The 19,161-nt window shown below is 35.6% G+C and overlaps 1 protein-coding gene across 3 annotated transcripts in view; it reads right to left on the bottom strand.

Annotated features, from left to right (window-relative positions):
• Positions 1-19,161, bottom strand: part of NUP98 (nucleoporin 98 and 96 precursor) — a 121,262-nt gene that overhangs the window by 82,764 nt on the left and 19,337 nt on the right. For 2 of the 3 annotated variants that reach the window (XM_090264773.1, XM_090264764.1), the window contains exons 3-10: positions 15,336-15,437; positions 15,049-15,225; positions 13,351-13,490; positions 12,017-12,124; positions 9,867-10,047; positions 8,324-8,487; positions 4,669-4,806; positions 3,334-3,421 (exon numbers count right to left, since the gene is read on the bottom strand). In XM_090264773.1, coding sequence (XP_090120899.1) covers positions 3,334-3,421; positions 4,669-4,806; positions 8,324-8,487; positions 9,867-10,047; positions 12,017-12,124; positions 13,351-13,490; positions 15,049-15,225; positions 15,336-15,437 — 1,098 coding nt within the window. Of the gene's footprint in view, positions 1-3,282; positions 3,422-4,668; positions 4,807-8,323; positions 8,488-9,866; positions 10,048-12,016; positions 12,125-13,350; positions 13,491-15,048; positions 15,226-15,335; positions 15,438-19,161 lie in introns of all 3 variants that reach the window. The other variant, XM_090264761.1, reaches the window with a different exon arrangement.

Here is a 19,161-nt window from a genome sequence, read left to right as displayed (position 1 = left end):
AACTTTACTGATTTGGATATTCTGAGTATGTTGCTTGTTCTCAATTAATGTCTCAATTTGATCGCTATCAACTTCAACTGGTCTACATGACTGTGGAGCATTGTCCAGTGACAAATCTCCAGCATGAAACTTCACAAGCCACTTCTGACACCTTCTATCAGTCACAGCACCTTTTCCATATCCTGCACAATTCTTATTTTTTTTCGCATTTCAGTTGTGTTTTTATCTTTCTTGAAATAATAAAGCATAACATGCTAAAAATGTTGCGTATTTTCTTCCATCTTCAATATTAAAATGGCTACACAAAAATTTACGAATTTTGATAATTTTTAAAAAAATGTACGCTGATATGACAGCTGTCACATACAATCTAACAAAATTGTTTCAAATGAAGTTAAAGAAAACTAAGTGCTACCAAATGAACTTTTGGGGCAACCCAGTATCTTACCCATCTTAATTTTGCAGATAAAAAAACTATACAGACTGACAGTGACGTGGGGGAAGGGGGAAGGGAGAAGGGGGACTCGTATAAATGACCCATGGACATGAACAACAGGGCGAGGATTGACTGTGGGAGAAGCTGAGGTTGGAGTGGGACGGGCAGGACAGGGGAGAGCAATAGGGGGAAAAAACGGGACAACTGTAACAGAACAACAGTTAAAAAAAACCCTCTTTTTTAAATACCGTGTTAGAATTCAGACTGGAATTGCATCGTAGCTGTACATCAGTCTAGGGATAATTTGACAACTTTATAATATTAAGTATATTTATCTATGGAGACTGTATAGCTTTCTTCAGTTTTTTTCAGTGTTATATTTTTCCCCACAGAGCATACAGACATCTTCTGTTAAGACTTATTCATCAGTATTTGATGTTATTGTAAATGATGTCTAATTTTTGTGTTTTGAGATGCAACTGACTTTTGTGGTTTGATCATACATACATCTTAACCATTATGCTAAATCTTATGTGCATTATACTGTATTTATGAAGGAGTGTGCACAGAATGGGAAGCATAGTAGGGGAAAGTTAATCAGTTTCTTGAAAAGGATAATTTTAGGTGAGACTTTTGAAAACATTTTTAAATTCTAAAAAGAAGACAAGCTTATAAAAAGTCAAACTACAGGGAAGCACATAAAGGAAGGAGACCTATATTCTACCACCTCACTCTGGGGAAATAATGTATACATTGTATCCTTTTTACACTTGTTCTTTTTCTCTTTTACTACCTAACCCTTTGTGTATATATAGGTTGTTAATACACTGGAATAATAATTAACACATTATTTTAAATAGCTATTTTGAACTGTTAAGATATCAAATTGACATATATTTTTATTATGACTCTATAAACTATAATCCACTCCCTCATTCAAAAGTACTCTAGTTTAAGGATTGTAAGTTTTACTGTGATCCACATGATTCATCCTAAATCTTAAATCATCTACTCTAATTTCTACTTACCCTATAAAAAGGGAAAATGCTTTGGGCAATGCTACCAATCTCATTATTATTATTAAACACAGCTCATCACAATATTATGCACCATTTAGTTCCAAGCCAAAACATTTTTTAACGCTATGTTTAGAAAAACAACCTTACCAAAAGTAACAGAAAGTGTTATCTTAATTCTAGCTTTAGCCCTTACTGAACATGCCAGAAAACAAACAAACAAACCCAACTATACAGCCCTGACTGGTGAGGCTCAGTGGGCTGGGCATTGTCCCACAAACTGAAAAGTCACCAGTTCGGTTCCTGGGCAGGGCACATGCCTGGATTGTAGTACAGGTCCCAAAATTGGGGCAGGCAAGAGGCAATCGACTGATGTTTCTCTAGCGCATCAGTGTTTCTCTCACTCTCTTCCCCTCTCTCTAAATATCTTTTTTTTTAAACCTACACAAAAATGTTCATGCTAACCAAGTCCACTGCCTCAAAATCTTTCTTTTCATAAAGTACAACCAAAAAGAATGATAATCATTACTAGGAATGATCAAGCAATACAACAAAAAAAAAGTTATAGAAATCAAATGGGATACATAAATTTAGAAATTGGTACCTGATAAGGACCCCTTCATGTAGTTCATATTTCTGTGAAAACAAAACCTTCCAATGGATGTTTAAAGTAGTATCTTTCTCTAGTACATTACAAAATCATTTAAAAATTCACTGGAAAATTCTGTGACTACTGACCTATGGCAAATAACTATGTCTTTGCACTCACCTCCCACTAGATATTCAGTACCTAACAAGGTATCTAAAATTGTTAACAAATATTTAAACCACTGTTTCATTTGTTAATTAAATGAACTTTCTGTATCTGACTTAACACAGTGTTGAATTTGCTTGAAAACATCATAACGTAGTTATGGAAGGCATTTAACATAATGTTTCCAATAAATGGGTTTTAATTTTTCCAAAAATGAGTTTAGGGCTTGTTTTGTCAATTATTGTTCAATCTTATCTGTGTTTCTCAACATGTACTCAAAAATAAAGCTTTTGACAACTGTATGGAAACTAAATAATATGCAATATCAAGAAGGTCTCAACTTTCAATAAGAATCATCAAATCTCAAAAAAAAAGAAAAAAACAAAAGCATTTAAAAAAAGAATCATGAAATCTTATCTGGGCACTACTTCCCTATTTGTTGAAACCTGGCCTAAAAGAATGTTATGTCAACAATGTAAGTTTCATTTATGGTTTCTCAACCACTGGTGATGTAATCCAAAGAAAATGATGTTTCCTTATTTAAAAAAAAAAAATCTATCTCCATTAGAGAACCAACTTTCTGCAAAGTACCGCTACATGTGCTGAATGGCCCATTTTATCCATAGCAGGGAGTTCAAAAGAATATGAATGAGGACAGGCAGTTTAACATCTCTTCTAAGTATCTCAACAAATGTCCATGATTTTATTTTTTAATTTTTAAAAGATTTTATTTATTTTTTGAGAAAGAGGAAGGGGGGACGAAAGAGATGGAGAAAAACATCAATGTGTGGTTGACTCTTGCATACCCCCAACTGGGGACGTGGGCTGCAACCCTGGCATGTGCCCTGACTTGGAGTAGAACTGGCAACCCTTTGGTTCGCAGGCCGGTGCTCAATCCACTGAGCCACACCAGCCAGGGCTCATGTCCATGATTTTAGACCTTTCTCTCTTGTACAGACATCGAGCCATGTCTTACCTGAGAATTTTTAATTATTCTCAATCATATGAATCAGGAGAATGATGTGTGGTATAGTCAGTATAACTTTAAGAAAGCCAAACCTGCTTTTTATATGTACCAAAATTGGAAGTGTTTGTATTGGTTCCTAAAGTCAGGGTTGGTTTGTTACCAAAGAGCCCGCCACTGGTTGTACCAAATGAAGGAGCACTGGTTGTGCTGGTTCCAAATGTAGTAAGCTTGTTATTGCCAAACAGGGTCTAAAAAGAACAGAATACAGGAAAATTTTTAGGATAAAGATATACTCCAAACAGTAAATAGAGGTTACCTTGGGTATATGAGATTGGATGTGAAGGGAGAGATGCCATTACTTTTATTACAAAAAATAATAGAAGGAGAATGAATTAAGACTAGCAGAAAACTATAACTAATCTGACAAAGGTTAACTTTTATGAATCCAGAATGCTCCTAGCCTGAGAAGTTAATGGAACCCCCTCAGCAAACACAGTATTTCAGCAAGGCAAAGAAAAAAGATAAGGGAATCAAATAGATGCATATCATGTATTTAAATAGACAGCAAAAACAATTACAATAAAAAATTTAAACATAAAAAAAAACCAATTTAAACATGCTACAACGTGAACCTTCAAAATATTATGCTAAGTGAAAGAAATCAGTCATAAAGACCACACATTATGTGATTCCATTATATGAAATGCCCAAAATAAGCAAATCCTTAAATAAGTAAATCTATAGACAGAAAATAGGCCTGAGGTAATTGGGAGTAATGAGAAGTGATGAGTATGAGGTTTCTTTTTAGGGTGATAAGTATGTTCTAAAATTGACTAGAGTGATACTTGTATACTCTGTGAATATAATAAAAGCCACTGAACTGTAAATTTTAAAAGGGTAAATTGTATAGCATGTGGATTATATGTCAATAAGGCTGTTTAAAAATAACTTTTGGGAGCATTATATAATTTTCTCAATTTCTCACCTCAATCAGTTACACAAAGTTAGGAAATATCAGATTTCGATCTCCACAAAAACAGAACAGCATGTTCAAAGCTTTTTATAATGAGTACATCATAGAGATTGAGTGTTTCATACTGATTCTTATATGGTTTAAGTGATAAGATAGAATTTAAAATTGTTTATAGGTCAAGTATATTCCAAAATAATAATTTTTTACTTATATGACTTAACAAGGAAAATAATTCAGTTAAGCCTCCAACAGCAGAACCATGAAAGCACCAACAATTTTAGCAACCTGATCAACACCAAAAATATTTAATTCCCAAATATCTTATCAACTTGTCACACAAAACAGGTTATAAAGTTTTAAAAATTAACCTATTAAAGCTACCTAGTTATTTTAATTTGTATCAAAATAACTTTGTTACCATCAGTATCAAATCATACATTATACCCTATAAAATACTTGAAAGAGAATAAAATCTTTCTCAGAAATTCGTTTATCATATTATAATCAACTGTAAACACCTACCGAACCAACAGCACCAAATCCAGTACTGGTCTGCCCAAAGAGACCTGTTCCAGTTCCAAATGCTGTCCCAGTGCTGGTGTTTGTAGCTGTCCCAAAAAGACCTCCAGGCTGTGAGGCTTGGGTTACTCCAAATAAACCCTGCAAAAGGTAATCTAGATTAAAGGATATCCTACAGCAGTCAGTTTTCTTTAAGAGCCTTAGATTAATAATAATAGTTGCCATTTTTAAAAGTTTATGTGACAGGTACTATGCTTAACACTTTACATAGAGCATTTCTTTTCTTTACCACAACAACCCTAAAAAGCAGGGCCATTTTCCACAAGAAAATAAAGCTCAGAGTAGTTAAAAATCTGCTCAATGCCCTGGCCGGATGGCTCAGTTGGTTGGAGCATCTTCCCGGTACACCAAAAAAAGGTTGTGGGTTCAATTTCCAGTCAGGGCACGTACCTAGGTTGAGGGTTTGGTCCCTGGTCAGGGCACACATATGGAAAGCAATCGATTGATGTTTCTCTCTCACATCGATGCTTCTCTCTCTCCCTTTCTCTCTCTCTAAAATCAATAAACATATCCTCGGGTGAGAATTAAAAAAAAAAAAAAGTGCCTAATGTCATAGCAATTTAGTGGCAGGACTGGATTTCAAATAAGCGAAGTTCATATCATCTAGTGTTTAAGGGAATATTATACTTATGTGTTAGTTAACAAAAGAAATATACTGCACTAATGGACTACTGCTGAATTGAAATTCAAAGCAGTTTTTAAACAGTTTCATTAAGGGGGTGGGTGGAGGTGGAAGAGGGTATAAGAGGGATAAATGTTAATGGAAAAAATACAATAAAAAATAAACTATTAAAAAAAAACAGTTTCATTAATACATAATTCAAATACCGTAAAATTTACTCATTTAAAGTGGACCATTCAATTTTTTTTTTGATGAGTTCTGTCCCGAAAGTATCCAGCCATGTACTACAAAGAGACATTTATTGAAGAAGATACAAGAAACATTGTACTAAGTAAGCAGGCACCTTAGGATCTCACACAGTCCTCCCAGTATCATTAGGAACTAGAGCACGATATTCTTTCTGCTCTGGTAGCAGAAGCCATGTAATGAATCAGATGTTTGTATATTCAGAGTTGTGTAACCATCCTTACTCTCTAAATTTGTAACATTTATAAAGTCTACAAAAAGAAATTCTGGGCCCACTGGCAGTCACTCCCCATTCCTAGGTAACCAACAGCTAATCTACTTTGTTTCCATGGATTAGCCCATTCTGAACATTTCATATAATGGAATCATTCTAAATGTGGTTTGATAAATGGTTCTCTCATTTAGCATATTTAAAGGTCCACTCATGTTGTAGCAGGTATCAGAGTACTTCATCCCATTTTATGACTAAATAATATTCTACTGTGTGTGTGTGTGTGTGTATCACATTTGTTTATTCATTCAGCACTGATGGACATTTGGGTTGTTTCCACCTTTTGGCTATTAAGATACAAGTTTATATACAAGTTTTTGTTCTCATTTCTCTTGGGGAAAAGACGAAGGTGTGCAACCGGGTATTTATTCATGGTGGGTATGGTATTCCTGGTTTAACATTCTGAGGAAGCACCAAACTGTTTTCCAAAGTGGTTGCACATATGAAGGTTCCAATTTCTCTGAATTCTTGAAAACACTGACTACTACCTTTTTGTTTATAGCCCTCCTACTGGATTTGAAGTGGTATCTCATCATGGTTTCGATATGCATTTCCTTGATGACTACTGATGGTACCGTTTCATGGGCTTATTAGCCATTTGTATACCCTCGGAGAACTACTTAATCAAGTCTTTAACCCAAATTTTTTCTCTTTGGCCATTTTTTAATATGTTATTGTGTTGTCCTTGAACTATAAGCATTCTTTTTATGTTCCCTTATATGTTCTAGATCTAAGTCTTTTACGAGATATATGACTTGCAAGTATTTTCTCCCATCTGCACGTATTCCTTTTGCTTGTGTAATAGTATACCTTCAATCCACAAGTCTGTTTTTTAAAAAATTTTTTTTACCCTTACACGAGGAGATGTTCATTGATTTTAGAGAAAGAGGAGGGGATGAAGAGAGAGGAGAGAAACAGAGATATAAGAAAGATTGATGTGAGAAAGAAATATCGATTTGTTGCTTCCCGTATGCACCCTGACCAGGGCCTAACCTGCAACCCAGGTATGTGTCCTGACCAGGAATTGAACCTCCAACCCTTTGGTCTACAGGATGATGCTCCAACTGAGACACACTGGCCAGGGCCCACAAGTTTTTACTTTCGATAAAGCCTGTTCTATTTTTTTTTTCTTTTACTGCTTTTGCTTTTGGTGTTATATCTAAGAAACCACTGCCTAACTCTTTTAAGAGTTTTCTATTTCAGTACTTATATTTAAGCATCTGATCTACTTTGAGTTAATTTTTATAGTCACTACAATGGTGTGAAGAAAAGTCCAACCTCATTCTTTTGCACATGGAAAACAGTTGTCCCAGCACCTATTTGTTGAAAAGATTATTTTTTCCCATTGAATTATTTTGGTACTCTTATTGAAAATCAAATGTGAAAGTTTATTTCTGGACTCTCACTTCCACTGATTTATGTGTATAACATTATGCTTGAACCACAGAGTCTTGATTACTGCTTTACAGTATGTTTTAAAATTAAGAAATGTTAAGTCTTCTAAGCTTTCTTCTTTTTCAAGACTGTTTTGGCCATTCTGGGTTCCCTTCTATATTTTGTTAATTGCTTATATCATAAAAGTGTGCCAAATACTTTTTCTCCATCTACTGAGGTGATCGTGTAGTTTTCGTCCTTTATTCTGTTTCTATGGCTTATTACATTGTCATATGCTGAGCCAACTTTCCTGGGATAAATCCCACTTGGTCATGGTGTATAATCCTTTTTATATGTTGCTAAATTCAGTTTGTTAGTATTTTGATGATTTAGGGGGTCTAGCTGTACTTGTTTTTTAATCAGGCAGAGTATCTCTAATAAAACTCTGAACATAACAGAAACTAGATAGACCAGGTAAATTCCAAGAATTCTAGTAAAAAAAAAGAAAAGAAGAAATCCTACCTCAAATTAACTTTAATTTCATATTTCCCTAAAAGAGTCCCTAGAAATAAATTGGTAATGATGAAGGACTTTCTCTTTCACTTTCTGCACAGAGGCAGCAATGATCCAATATGGCTTATGAGGTTTAGTTCTCCCTTTATTTTAATCAACTAAACTTCTTTACCTGACTTTGCTTAAGGGAACAAGCTAAAAGAACATTTTGAAATATAACTTGTAATTTATAAGTATTTTCTTCTACAATCTACTGAATGGCTAGAGTCAATGTCCTCAGGTATAGCTTCAGGATGGCAAATTACAGCACACTAAGCAGCTCTTAGTGATAAGAAAATATGCTCAGAAAAGATAAGTGACTTGCTCAACGGCCTCTCAATGAGTACAGAGTAGCACCTAAACTGGAATCCAGGCTTAATTATTCAAAGATTTTGCTCTTTTCCCTTTACTACATACCATCAATCCTTAAGAAATGTAGAACAGGTAGAACTTGCTGGGTTGACATGATTAGAAGCCTCATTACTTAGCTCTATAAATAAGACCTGGAATTAATTATGGGCCTGTTTCCTTACCATGGTGTTGGTGCTTGGCTGTCCTATTGTGCTGGTATTACCAAAGGAAAAGCCAGTGTTCTGAGTGGTTGTGGCCTGGCCAAATGGTTTACTGAAGAGGCTGGTAGTTTGCTGATTCTGTTGGCCAAAGAGACCACCTGGATTTGTTCCAAATCCAGTTGTACCTTTCAGAAAACAGAAATAAAGGAAAGGAAAAATAAATGGTCAAAACAAAACATTAAACCTCACATTATTCAGTTACTACAATAGTCTTATATGATATTGATTACATATCTCAATTACCCTACTCAAATTGGATAACTTTTATTTCCTATCCTCCTTCACCTAATTCCAGATTTGCTTCAGACTTTAATTCTTTATTTCCCCCCAGACATTAATTCTTACAGTACTCTGACACCAAGAACGCTTGCTGGGCTAAGCAACCTTCCTTCTTGAACCCACAGCTTTTTTTCTATTTTAAAAGATACCCCACTATATTTGAAGTCTTTGTTTGTATTTTAACCTTGTTAGACTTAAGTTTTTCTTGAGTACAGAGCCTTTCTCTTTATATCAATATATTTAGCATAGGGTGTAATGCAGAAGTACTTAAAGACTATGTGGCTAAACTAAAGCACAGAATACTTAGATTGAAGAGAATGTTAAATGCCACTTAAATATACATTTATGTGCATATTTATGTTTGTGTATATAGATCCCTCTGGAAATCTATGAAAAAAATCTAACTCCTGTTTATTTCTCCAGAGGCAAACTGGTAGCTGAGGGAGGGGAAGAAGAGAACTTTGGTTACACTTTTTTGGCATTTCATGAACTTTATATCATTTATACATATTACCTTCGCAAAATATATTTATAAAGAAATTTAGTAGTCATCCTAGACTTCCCTCTTTCACATCCCACATCAAGTCAATCCATCAGCAAATCCCTTCAATTCTATATTCAAACTGGGTCCACAATCTGACATTCCTACAATCTCCACAGCACCATTCACATTCAAGCCACATCATCTCTCATACTGATAGAGCAATAGATTTCTAATTGATTTGTTTCCACTAATGCTGCCTTACAATCTACTCTTCACATAGCAGCCTTCAGAATAATCCTTCACTCATAATCACATGACTTCTCTTTCTAAACCATGTAATGGCTCTCCAACTCAAATAATTCAAATCTTGACACTGGCCCGCAGTCATACAAAATATTGTCCTTATATCCCCCAGTACCTTCCCTTGTCCTCTACTTCTTCGCAAAAACTCAGGATCTTTAGATTTAATAGTTTCCTCTAGCTGGAATGCTTCCCTCCCAGAAATCCCTCACCTTCTTCAGACAGGTCACTGCTCAAATGTTATTCATCAATAAAGCCCTTATTTACCATCTTCATTTAAAACTGTATGTCTCTCACCCCCACATATATCAGGCACTTCTTATTCCTCCAGCATCCCTGAATTATTTTTCTCCATAGCACTTATGACAAAATAACAATTATCATTTACTTTTAGTTGTCTGTCATTTCTCAATATGGCCCAATATGATGTCAAGTGCTTACTAGTTCCAAAGGCTGTTTTGTTCTGACCATATGCAAAGCCCGAATTAGTAGTGGAGGAGCTGAAGAGTCCTGTTGCACTGGAGGTGGCTGGAGAAGACCCAAACAATCCAGTCGTGGTACCTGCTCCCACTTGGTTCTGTGGGCCTTTCCGGTTAGCCTGATAATCCTCTAAACGAAGTTCCTAGAGGAAGGGAAAACGTATTTCCAATCTTACTATGAGGCAAAAAAAAATTATTTAGGAGATTAAATACATGAATTTAGTATTCAAATTCTATGATCATACAAGGAGCATGACTACAAAACAAAAAAACTACAAATAGCATTAACTTAGTATCATTATTAAAACAACATTTCCAACAGTTTACAGTGGACATTAAAATCCATCCTATAAAGACCATAAAACTACAGGTGAAAGGACCAACCCATCTTAATTTTAATTTTCTTTTATAAACGATAATATTCTTAATAGCAAATTTTATTCAACATACAACATTTTCCAGCAAAAAGGCAACATATAGGAAAAGTTGGTATATACTACTGTTACAATACTGGAAAAGGAAAAAAACAGTGTGATTTGTTGATTCTATTTGACTGCACTCAAAACTAGACATGCAGCTGGCAATAACTCCAAAATAAAAGGCTGGGACATAAAACTACACACAGTGAATATCAACATTAGTAAGAATCACCTGCAGATTCACCTGACAAAAATCACTCCTCCCACAGGTAAACTGTACATGTTCATTCAGTTTTCCTGTTTTCTTTTGTTTTTAACTTTGTTTTTACAAAGTCAGTAACTTCCTAACCACTAGTGAGCATGCCCTCTTTATTAAAAGGCTCTCTTTTTGTCTCATCTGTTTTATTTTATAATTTTTTCACCTGCTTGTATGAACTCTTGAGATTATTAAGTTTGCTGAGAGGCAGCACAGCACACCTGAATTGTATGTAATAGTGCTTTGCATTTAATAAAAAGACCCCAGAATGTCTGGCAGACTTTATTCAGTGCATCCGCTTTGCAAATGGGCTGCAGTACGGTAATGGCTGACAGAAGTGAGATGAGTTTATTAAAACGACCCAGACAGCTGGGGAGAGATCTGAGGATAATACTTTCTTTTAGTACAATGCTCTTTCTTATTTAGTATAATCTTGTCAACTCCAACTCCAAATATAAAAATTAGCTGGTTAAAAGACAAGATTCTAGAGAGTTCAGAAAATTTAAGGAAGGAAGAGATAAAGCCTAATAGTTTTGTCTCACAAGTCAGGGTGTTTCTGCACTCTCCAATAAAACAAACACAATTAGGATACAGGAAGAAGCAACAGCTACTATTAAGGACGACAATCAAAATGTACAAAGAACTACTACACAGCAATGTGAGGGAACAAACTAATTTCATGCAACAACATGGATGACCTCAATGATGAAAGGGAGACTTAACCATATATAATGTAACAATGACTGGTGTGGCTCAGTGGACTGCGTGCCAGCTGGTGAACCAAGGGGTCACCAGTTCGATTCCCTGTTGGCACATGCCTGGGTTGTGGGTCAGGTTCCCAGTTGGGGGTGTGTGAGAGGTAACCACAGTGATGTTTCTCTCCCTTTCTCCCATCCTTCATTTTAAAAAAGAAAAAAGAAAAAAAAAAAAGACTACATAATTTAAAATTCCATCTATATATAAAAATATGCAAAACATAGGTATTCAGAATAGTGGTTACCTTTGGAAAGGGCAGACTGTAACTGGGGGGCTGGGCAGAAGGGGGACGTTAGGGGTGCTGATAATGCTGTGTCTTTAGATCCTGGTTACATGGGTGTATTTACATAATGAAAACTCACTATGTTGTATTTTTACAACTTTGCATAAGTTTATAAAAAACACATGTAAGTTCACGTGAACACACATTGCCCTGTGTAGTGTGGGCAACATTTAATCCAAATACTAGAATTATGCTGGCACAATCTGAATACTATTCCTGCCTAAAACAATACACATCTATAAATAGTATATTGATTTAAAAAATAATTCGACCATTAGTTTTTTACATGAATTCAATGTGGACCACTTGATCCTAAAAATAATCAAAAACATTTTCAAAAGTTGCTTTCCAATACAATCAAAAGGTTAAGCTGATATTCTGTATTGCATTTTACTGACCTCCAGTGACTTGCTTTCATATTCTTTCATAGCAGTAATACACTGGTGCTTTGTACTGATGTTAGTACTAACTCCAGCTTTCACCATAGTATCGGTACCAGTTAGAGGCTGCAAAGGAAGAAAAGGCAAATTTGAAAGTAAAGCAAACATGTAAATCCAAGCTTTATATCCCTATTTGCACAGACACAATTCTGCTACCATTGAACTGTATAGCTAGTCCACTAGGGCTTTTACTAACAAGATGGTTTCAAGGGTGCTTGATTAAATACATTGCATTTTTGTTCTCTCCCTACATCAAGATTATCTAATAAGTCAATCTCAATAACAGTTATAAACCCAGCAATTAATCCCATAACAAAACCAATTACCTACCAAAATATACTTATTATATATAAAAAAGGCTTTATCTATTTTATCTAATATATACATTTAAACCTCTTTTTTCTGCTCTAAAGTGTCTGCTTTATAACTATTGTTGCATTTAAGAAATATGGAAGCCTGTTTTTTTCCCCAACATAAGAGGGAAAAGGCACAAGAAACTAAAGATTCCTACTTATGTCAGTTTTCTCAATTATTGTACTTTCTAAGGAACAACACATAGTATTTTTCACTATTGTTCATATTTAATTTTATTTTAAATTCAGAATTCTTAATTTAGTGTTACGAATTTACCACCTTGCCTGAGAAATTCTTCACTTTCTCAAGTAAGTTTTGACTAGAAGTTTTGCCAAGCCCTACTTTGGCCATTAAGCTAATTGCCTCCAGCCTATACTAAGCATCTCCCAACCAATCACATCAAGTGGTATCTTACATCAAGTGGTATTCCATATATTTTTTAAACAGCTTCCACTCATCCTCTACCCAACTCCTCTCAAAGAAGGCAAAGAATACATAAAACTCTGTCACTCCATTTTGTCATTTCATCAACGAAAGTTCAATATCGATGAGTTACTCCATATACCTCCTTAAAGATGCCTTATTTTCCTACAATTTGCCCCCATATTCCTTTCTATAACGAATGGTTGACCATTCAAAGGCCAAACTGTGCCCACAATAAGTACAAGCTCAACTTTATACTAGCTATTATAACCAACATTGTGAATACAAATATGACTGCGTTGAGTGTAATTCACATATGCATTATAATCTAGAATTATGTTTCAAGACCTTTCCCTTGTACTATACAACTAATTAGAGATTTTGTTCTTAACACATTTCAGGAAGGATGAAACTAAGCTGTGCATAACTGAAATGAGAAGATATTTTATGATTCATCCTACAAATAACAGACAAATGGAAGAGAAGTACCAGAAACACTGGAAGAAAATACTTACATTAAATTTAATAGTAGTCCCAGTAGGAGCAGTTGTAAAGCTACTGGGCCCAAAAAGGGAGCCAGATGTGCTACCAAAAGGATTGGAAGTGGTATTTGTAGTTCCAAAAAGTCCCCCACTGCTAGTACTTGTTCCAAAATCTATAAATTAGAAAGAAAAGTTAAATAGTCACCGTAAAGAATGTAAGAATTTAACAAAAAGAATGTAAGATGGAAATGAGCTATGGCACTAGAGCAGCAGTACTTTCACAACCTCAAATTTTCTCTTTCAAATTTATCTTTTTCACTATAGTAAGTACCTTCAAACAGGTATTTCATACACACACACACACACACACTTCTATGCTTGTAATTTTGAAGTGACACAAATTCTACAGTCCCCTAAGTTTCCATGAAGCCCTTCTTACACATACTTGGAAAACAAGTTAAAAGAAACAGTATTTTGTTTCATCATAAATTTTATCTCTTTTCTCCTTTTTTGGCAAGACTAATGCTAAATGAGCTTGCATTTCTGAAAACATCTTATTACAAAAAACTTCAACAGGGTCATAGTATATTTTATTTACATATATTACTACCAAATACCCACACATAACCATAATGTTTAAAACACATATGGTCCTATTATGGCAACCAAACACAGGTTAATGTTAAATTTCACACATAAAAATAACTCAGAAAAATTAGTAGGTGTCAATCATTTAATAAAAAAGAACTAGTTCTCTCATCACCTTACTTTTCCAAAAAGTGGATTTTTAAAATTATATAAAAGTGAATTTAACTGTTATCTAAAAAATATTTTTCAAAGCATGAGATATTACTTCTAAAGAAGCTGTACATATAGCGTCAGAAATGTCAGCAAGCAATAAAAAGTTATCTTCCAACACTATTTAATATTAAGTGACATCCTAATTACCAAGTTAAAAAGAATGTGATTTCTCACTGGCAAACTACTTCTTTTCTAAAAACATGTTCTAATATACAGCTTAAAGTAAGGGACATCTCCTTTGAATTAGCATTTTAGATTGCATTTTACAGTCATGGTTAAATATTTCAACACCCCCACAAAAGCTTTCTCTTTGTAAAATACTGAGAGCTTGGTAACTTAGTCATTCTGCCATTTGCCTGTGCCAGAAATGGCCTCAACTGACGGGGTATATCTGTTCAACTAAAGTACTGTGTGGAGAAGCATCCCCAGGCAACATTTAGACTAAAAGAGAAAGAAGCCATCAATTAAAAACATCTGCTATAGGCAAGAAATGAAGGGATAACCATGTCATGGCCAGTATTTGTCTCTCCATACCAAATGTGAAATGGGGACAAGAAGGTACCCATGCCATACAATACTGTTGATGACATACACTGCTCCTTGAAATTGTCCCATCTTGACACCAACAACACGACTGTGATCTGGCTTTTCATCCTATCCCTGGTCATTCTGTGTAAGGTGCCTCTACCTCTGCATACCCCTTAAATTCTAATGCCTCTCCAATTTCCATTCTTGTGAGATGTATATCTCTCCCGCTCCTATCCAATCTATTAAACTTTCAGTACATTTTGAGTTTTCTTCTCCCGGAGATTCTGCCATCTGGAGGGGGAAAAAGGGCAGGGGGCAGGTATTGTACACAGGGAAAAAAAGAACACATTCAATAGGCAAATCAAGTTATTACATGTAGACGTCCAATAATGTCCTACTTACTCCCAAAGCCAGTTGGTTTATTTTGTGCAAAGGCATTGTTTTGGGATGAGAAAAGACTGGTCCCTGTGCTTGCAGTTCCAAACAAGCTATTTGATGTTCCTGTTGATGTGCCAAACCCAAAGCCAGTGCTTGTGGAGGTAGCTGGCTGGCTAAATGAACTGGTACCAAATAATCCTCCTGGGAGATTGAGAGGGATAAAAAAGTTAAACAGACTTTACAAAGAGCCACTATGTGAAGTCCTACATCAGTTATGAATAAACCAACTCTATTCCAAATAAAGTTCCTACCTGGTTTGGTCTGTGAACTTCCAAACAGGCCTCCAGTATTGTTGCTAGAACCAAATGCAGATGTTCCAAATGCCCCTCCACTAGTACTGCCAAAGCCAGTATCTGAAAAAGCCAAATCCAAGTAATTTCTAAATCAAGTGACACAATGAAAAAGAACATTACTATTTATTAATATTCTGCATTTGGATAGGATCACCGGTCTAATCTATTAGTCTAAACTACTTCTTCAAAATTCCATCAGACTACAAATTATAGTTAAAATTAAGCCACACTTTATTAATTATCCCCAGGTATAGTAACAAAACAAAGTAAAAGGTGAGACTTCAATAGAAGTTATAGGTAGGTTTAAAAAAAAGGTGCTAAGGTAACTAGCGACTATGAGTTACATACTGGGTTGGCCAAAAAGTTCATTTGGTTTTTTTCCGTAAGATTGCTCTAGTAGCACTTAGTTGTCTTTAACTTCATTCGTAATAATTTTGTTAGATTGTATTATAACAACTGTCATATCAGTGTGCATTAAAATGAAAACTTAACAAAATTTATAAATTCTTGGGTAGCCATTTTAATATTGAAGATGGAAGAAAATATGCAACATTTTCAGCATATCATGCTTTATTACTTCAAGAAAGGTAAAAACACCACTGAAACTGCAAAAAAAAAAAAAAGAAGATTTGTAGAGTGTACGGAGGTCCTATGACTGATTAAACGTGTCGAAAACGGTTTGCAAAGTTTCGTGCTGAAGATTTCTCACTGGATCATGCTCCATGGTCGGGTTGTCCAGTTGAAGTTGACAGTGATCAAATTGAGACATTAATTGAGAACAATCAATGTTATAGACCATGTGGGGAAATAGCTGACATACTCAAAATATCCAAATCAATAAACTTACTGGTGAAAATAAAAAATGTCTTTTATTTTACAGAGAGAAAAAAAAACCATATGGACTTTTTGGCCAACCCAATACATAAATAAAATCATCAAAATTAAAGTGTTAAAAGCCCTTCCACATATCATACACTGACTGCATAGTCACTCGGATGAATGGTTCTTAATTTGGGAAGCACATCAGAATGACTGAGACTTGCTTTCAAAATACATATATTCAGGTTCCAGCTCCAGAGATCCTAATTCCATAGTTGTATGATGGGAAATATTTACTTGAGAAAAAAAACCCTCCAAAGGCAACTCTTACGGGCATTCTTAGTTTAAAAAACCAAGGACCTAAATGTAGAGTACTTTAAGAGGTCAGGAGACACATAAAAAATGTTCTCTACTGTCATTTTTATTAGGTATGATTGAGATTTGTAGTGATGCTTTTTAAAAATCCTCATCAGTGAGAATAAGTTTCTGGAACTGCATTAAAAAATTTTGTTTAGCTGCTCCTCTTGCCCTAAAAGAAAGATTAAAAACAAGACCAAGAAGACTTCCAGCCAAGATGGAGGCCTAGATAGACATGTTGCATCCCCATTCACAACTAAGAAGGAATACAACTATCTCAAAACTAGAGAGAATCAGAAGTTCCAGAAACTCGAGTTGCATGGAAGTACAACAAAGAAAGATATAAAGAAAAAAATAAGGCCCTGGCTGCTGTGGCTCAGTGGATTTAGTGTCAGCCTGCGAGTCAAGTGTCACTGGTTCGATTCCCAGTCAGGGCACACGACTAGGTTGCACGTCAGGTCCCCAGTTGGAGGCGCGAGTGAGAGGCAACCACACACTGATGTTTCTCTCCCTCTCTTTCTCCTTTCCCCTCTCTAAAAATAAATAAATAAACAAATCAATTAAAAAAAAAAAAGAACAAAAGAAATTTAAAAAAAAAGAAGAAGAAGAAATACTCATCCAGACAGGTGTGACAGCTCTACCTAAGACACAAGAGACAAACAAACACAGGAGCTTGTCAAGATAAGGAAACAAGAGAAATATGGCCCTAAAGAGGGAATGGATCAAGGTTCCAGTGGGAGAACTAAGTGATGAGGTGATAGCCAACCTCATAGAGGCAGAATTCCAAACACTGGTGATAAAGATGCTCACAGACTTGACAGATATGCTTGAGTATGGAAAACAAAAAAGGGAAGAAGTGAAAGCTATGCTAAGTGAAATGAAGGGAAAGCCACATGAAACCAGTGGGGAAGGGAAGAAAACCAGGATTCAAATCAATGATCTGGAACGTATAAGGAAGAAAAAAACAGTCAACCAGTACAGAATGAGAAAACAAGAATTGAAAAAAATTAGGAGAGGCTTAGGAACCTCTGGGACAACTTTAAACGTGCCAACATCCGAACCATAGGGATGCCAGAAGGAAAAGAAGAAGAGCAAGAAATTGAAAGCTTATGTGAAAAAATGAAGGAAAGTTTCCAAATTTGGTGAAGGAAATAGACATACAAGTTCAGGAAGCACAGAGAGTCACAAATAAGCTAGACCCAAGGAGGGCCACACTAAGACACATCATAATTAAAATGCCAAATGTTCAAGATAAAGAGAGAATCTTAAATGCAGCAAGAGAAAAGCAGTGAGTTACCTACAAAGGGGTGCCCATAAGACTAACAGCTGATTTCTCTAAAGCAACTTTGCAGGCAAGAAGGGACTAGCAAGAAGTATTCAATGTGATGAAAAGCAAGGACCTACAACCAAGATTACTCTATCCAGCAAAGCTATCCTTTAGAATGAAAGGGCAAATAAAGTGCTTCCCAGACAAGGTAAACCTAAAGGAGTTCAACACCACCAAGCCATTTTTATATGAAATGTTAAAGGAACTTATTTAAGAAAAAGAAGATCAAAATTATGAACATTCAAATGACAACAAACTCACAACTAACAACAACTGAATCTAAAAAATAAAAACAAAAACAAACAACCAGAACAGGAACAGAATCATAAGGGGATCATTTGGAGGGTTATCAGCTGGGTGGGGGAAGGGGGAGAAATGAGGAAATGGTGCAGGAACTACGAAGTATAATTGGTTGGTACAAAATAGACAGGGGGAAGTTAAGAATAATGTAGGAAAGGGTGAAGCCAAAGATTTTATATACATGACCCATGGACATGAACTAAGGGGGGTGGGACTGATGGAGGAAAGGGGGACACTGGGAAGAGAAAAGCAAAGCGAAAAGAAATTGGGACAACTGTTAACAACAGAATCAATAAAATATACTTAAAAAAAAAAAAAAGACTGATTGCTGAATCTGGGAGACAAATACATGACAGTTCATTACGCTTTTGTGTAATTATAATCACCTCATACCTGTTAGAATGGCTATTACCAAAAAACCAAGAAACAAGTGTTGGCAAGGATGTGGAGCAACAATGTTAGTAGGATTGCAAATTAGTGAAGCCACTGCAGGAAACAATATGTAGGTTCCTCAAAAAATTAAGAACAAAACAAACTGTGATTCTTCCTCTGGGTAGTCACCCGAGAAGTATGAAAACAAGAATTTGAGCCCTGAGCAACATGGCTCAGTTGGTTGGGCATTGTCCCGCAAGGGTTCGGTCCCCTCGTCAGGGCGGGTGTGGGAGGCAATCTGTCAATGTTTCTCTCCCTTTCTCCCTCCTATTCCCTCTCTCTAAAAATAAATAAATAAATAAAATCTTTATTAAAAACCCCACAAATTCAAAAAGATATATGCACCCCTATGTTACTGCAGTATTATTTATAATACCCAAGATATAGTAATAATCTAAGTGTCCATCAACAGATGAATGAACAAAGATGTGAGATATAGCCCTGGCTGGTATGGCTCAGTGGATTGAGCGCTGGCCTGCAAACCAAAAGGTTGCTGGTTCGATTCCCGGTCAGGGCACATGCCTGCGATGTGGGCTAGGTCGCCGGCCG

Source organism: Furipterus horrens, unplaced genomic scaffold, assembly GCF_987537825.1.
Source record: "Furipterus horrens unplaced genomic scaffold, mFurHor1.1.pri manual_scaffold_2, whole genome shotgun sequence".
In the NCBI taxonomy this organism is placed as follows: Eukaryota; Metazoa; Chordata; class Mammalia; order Chiroptera; family Furipteridae; genus Furipterus; species Furipterus horrens.
Note: the sequence above shows the minus strand (reverse complement) of the source record. Positions and strands in the feature narration are given on the sequence as shown.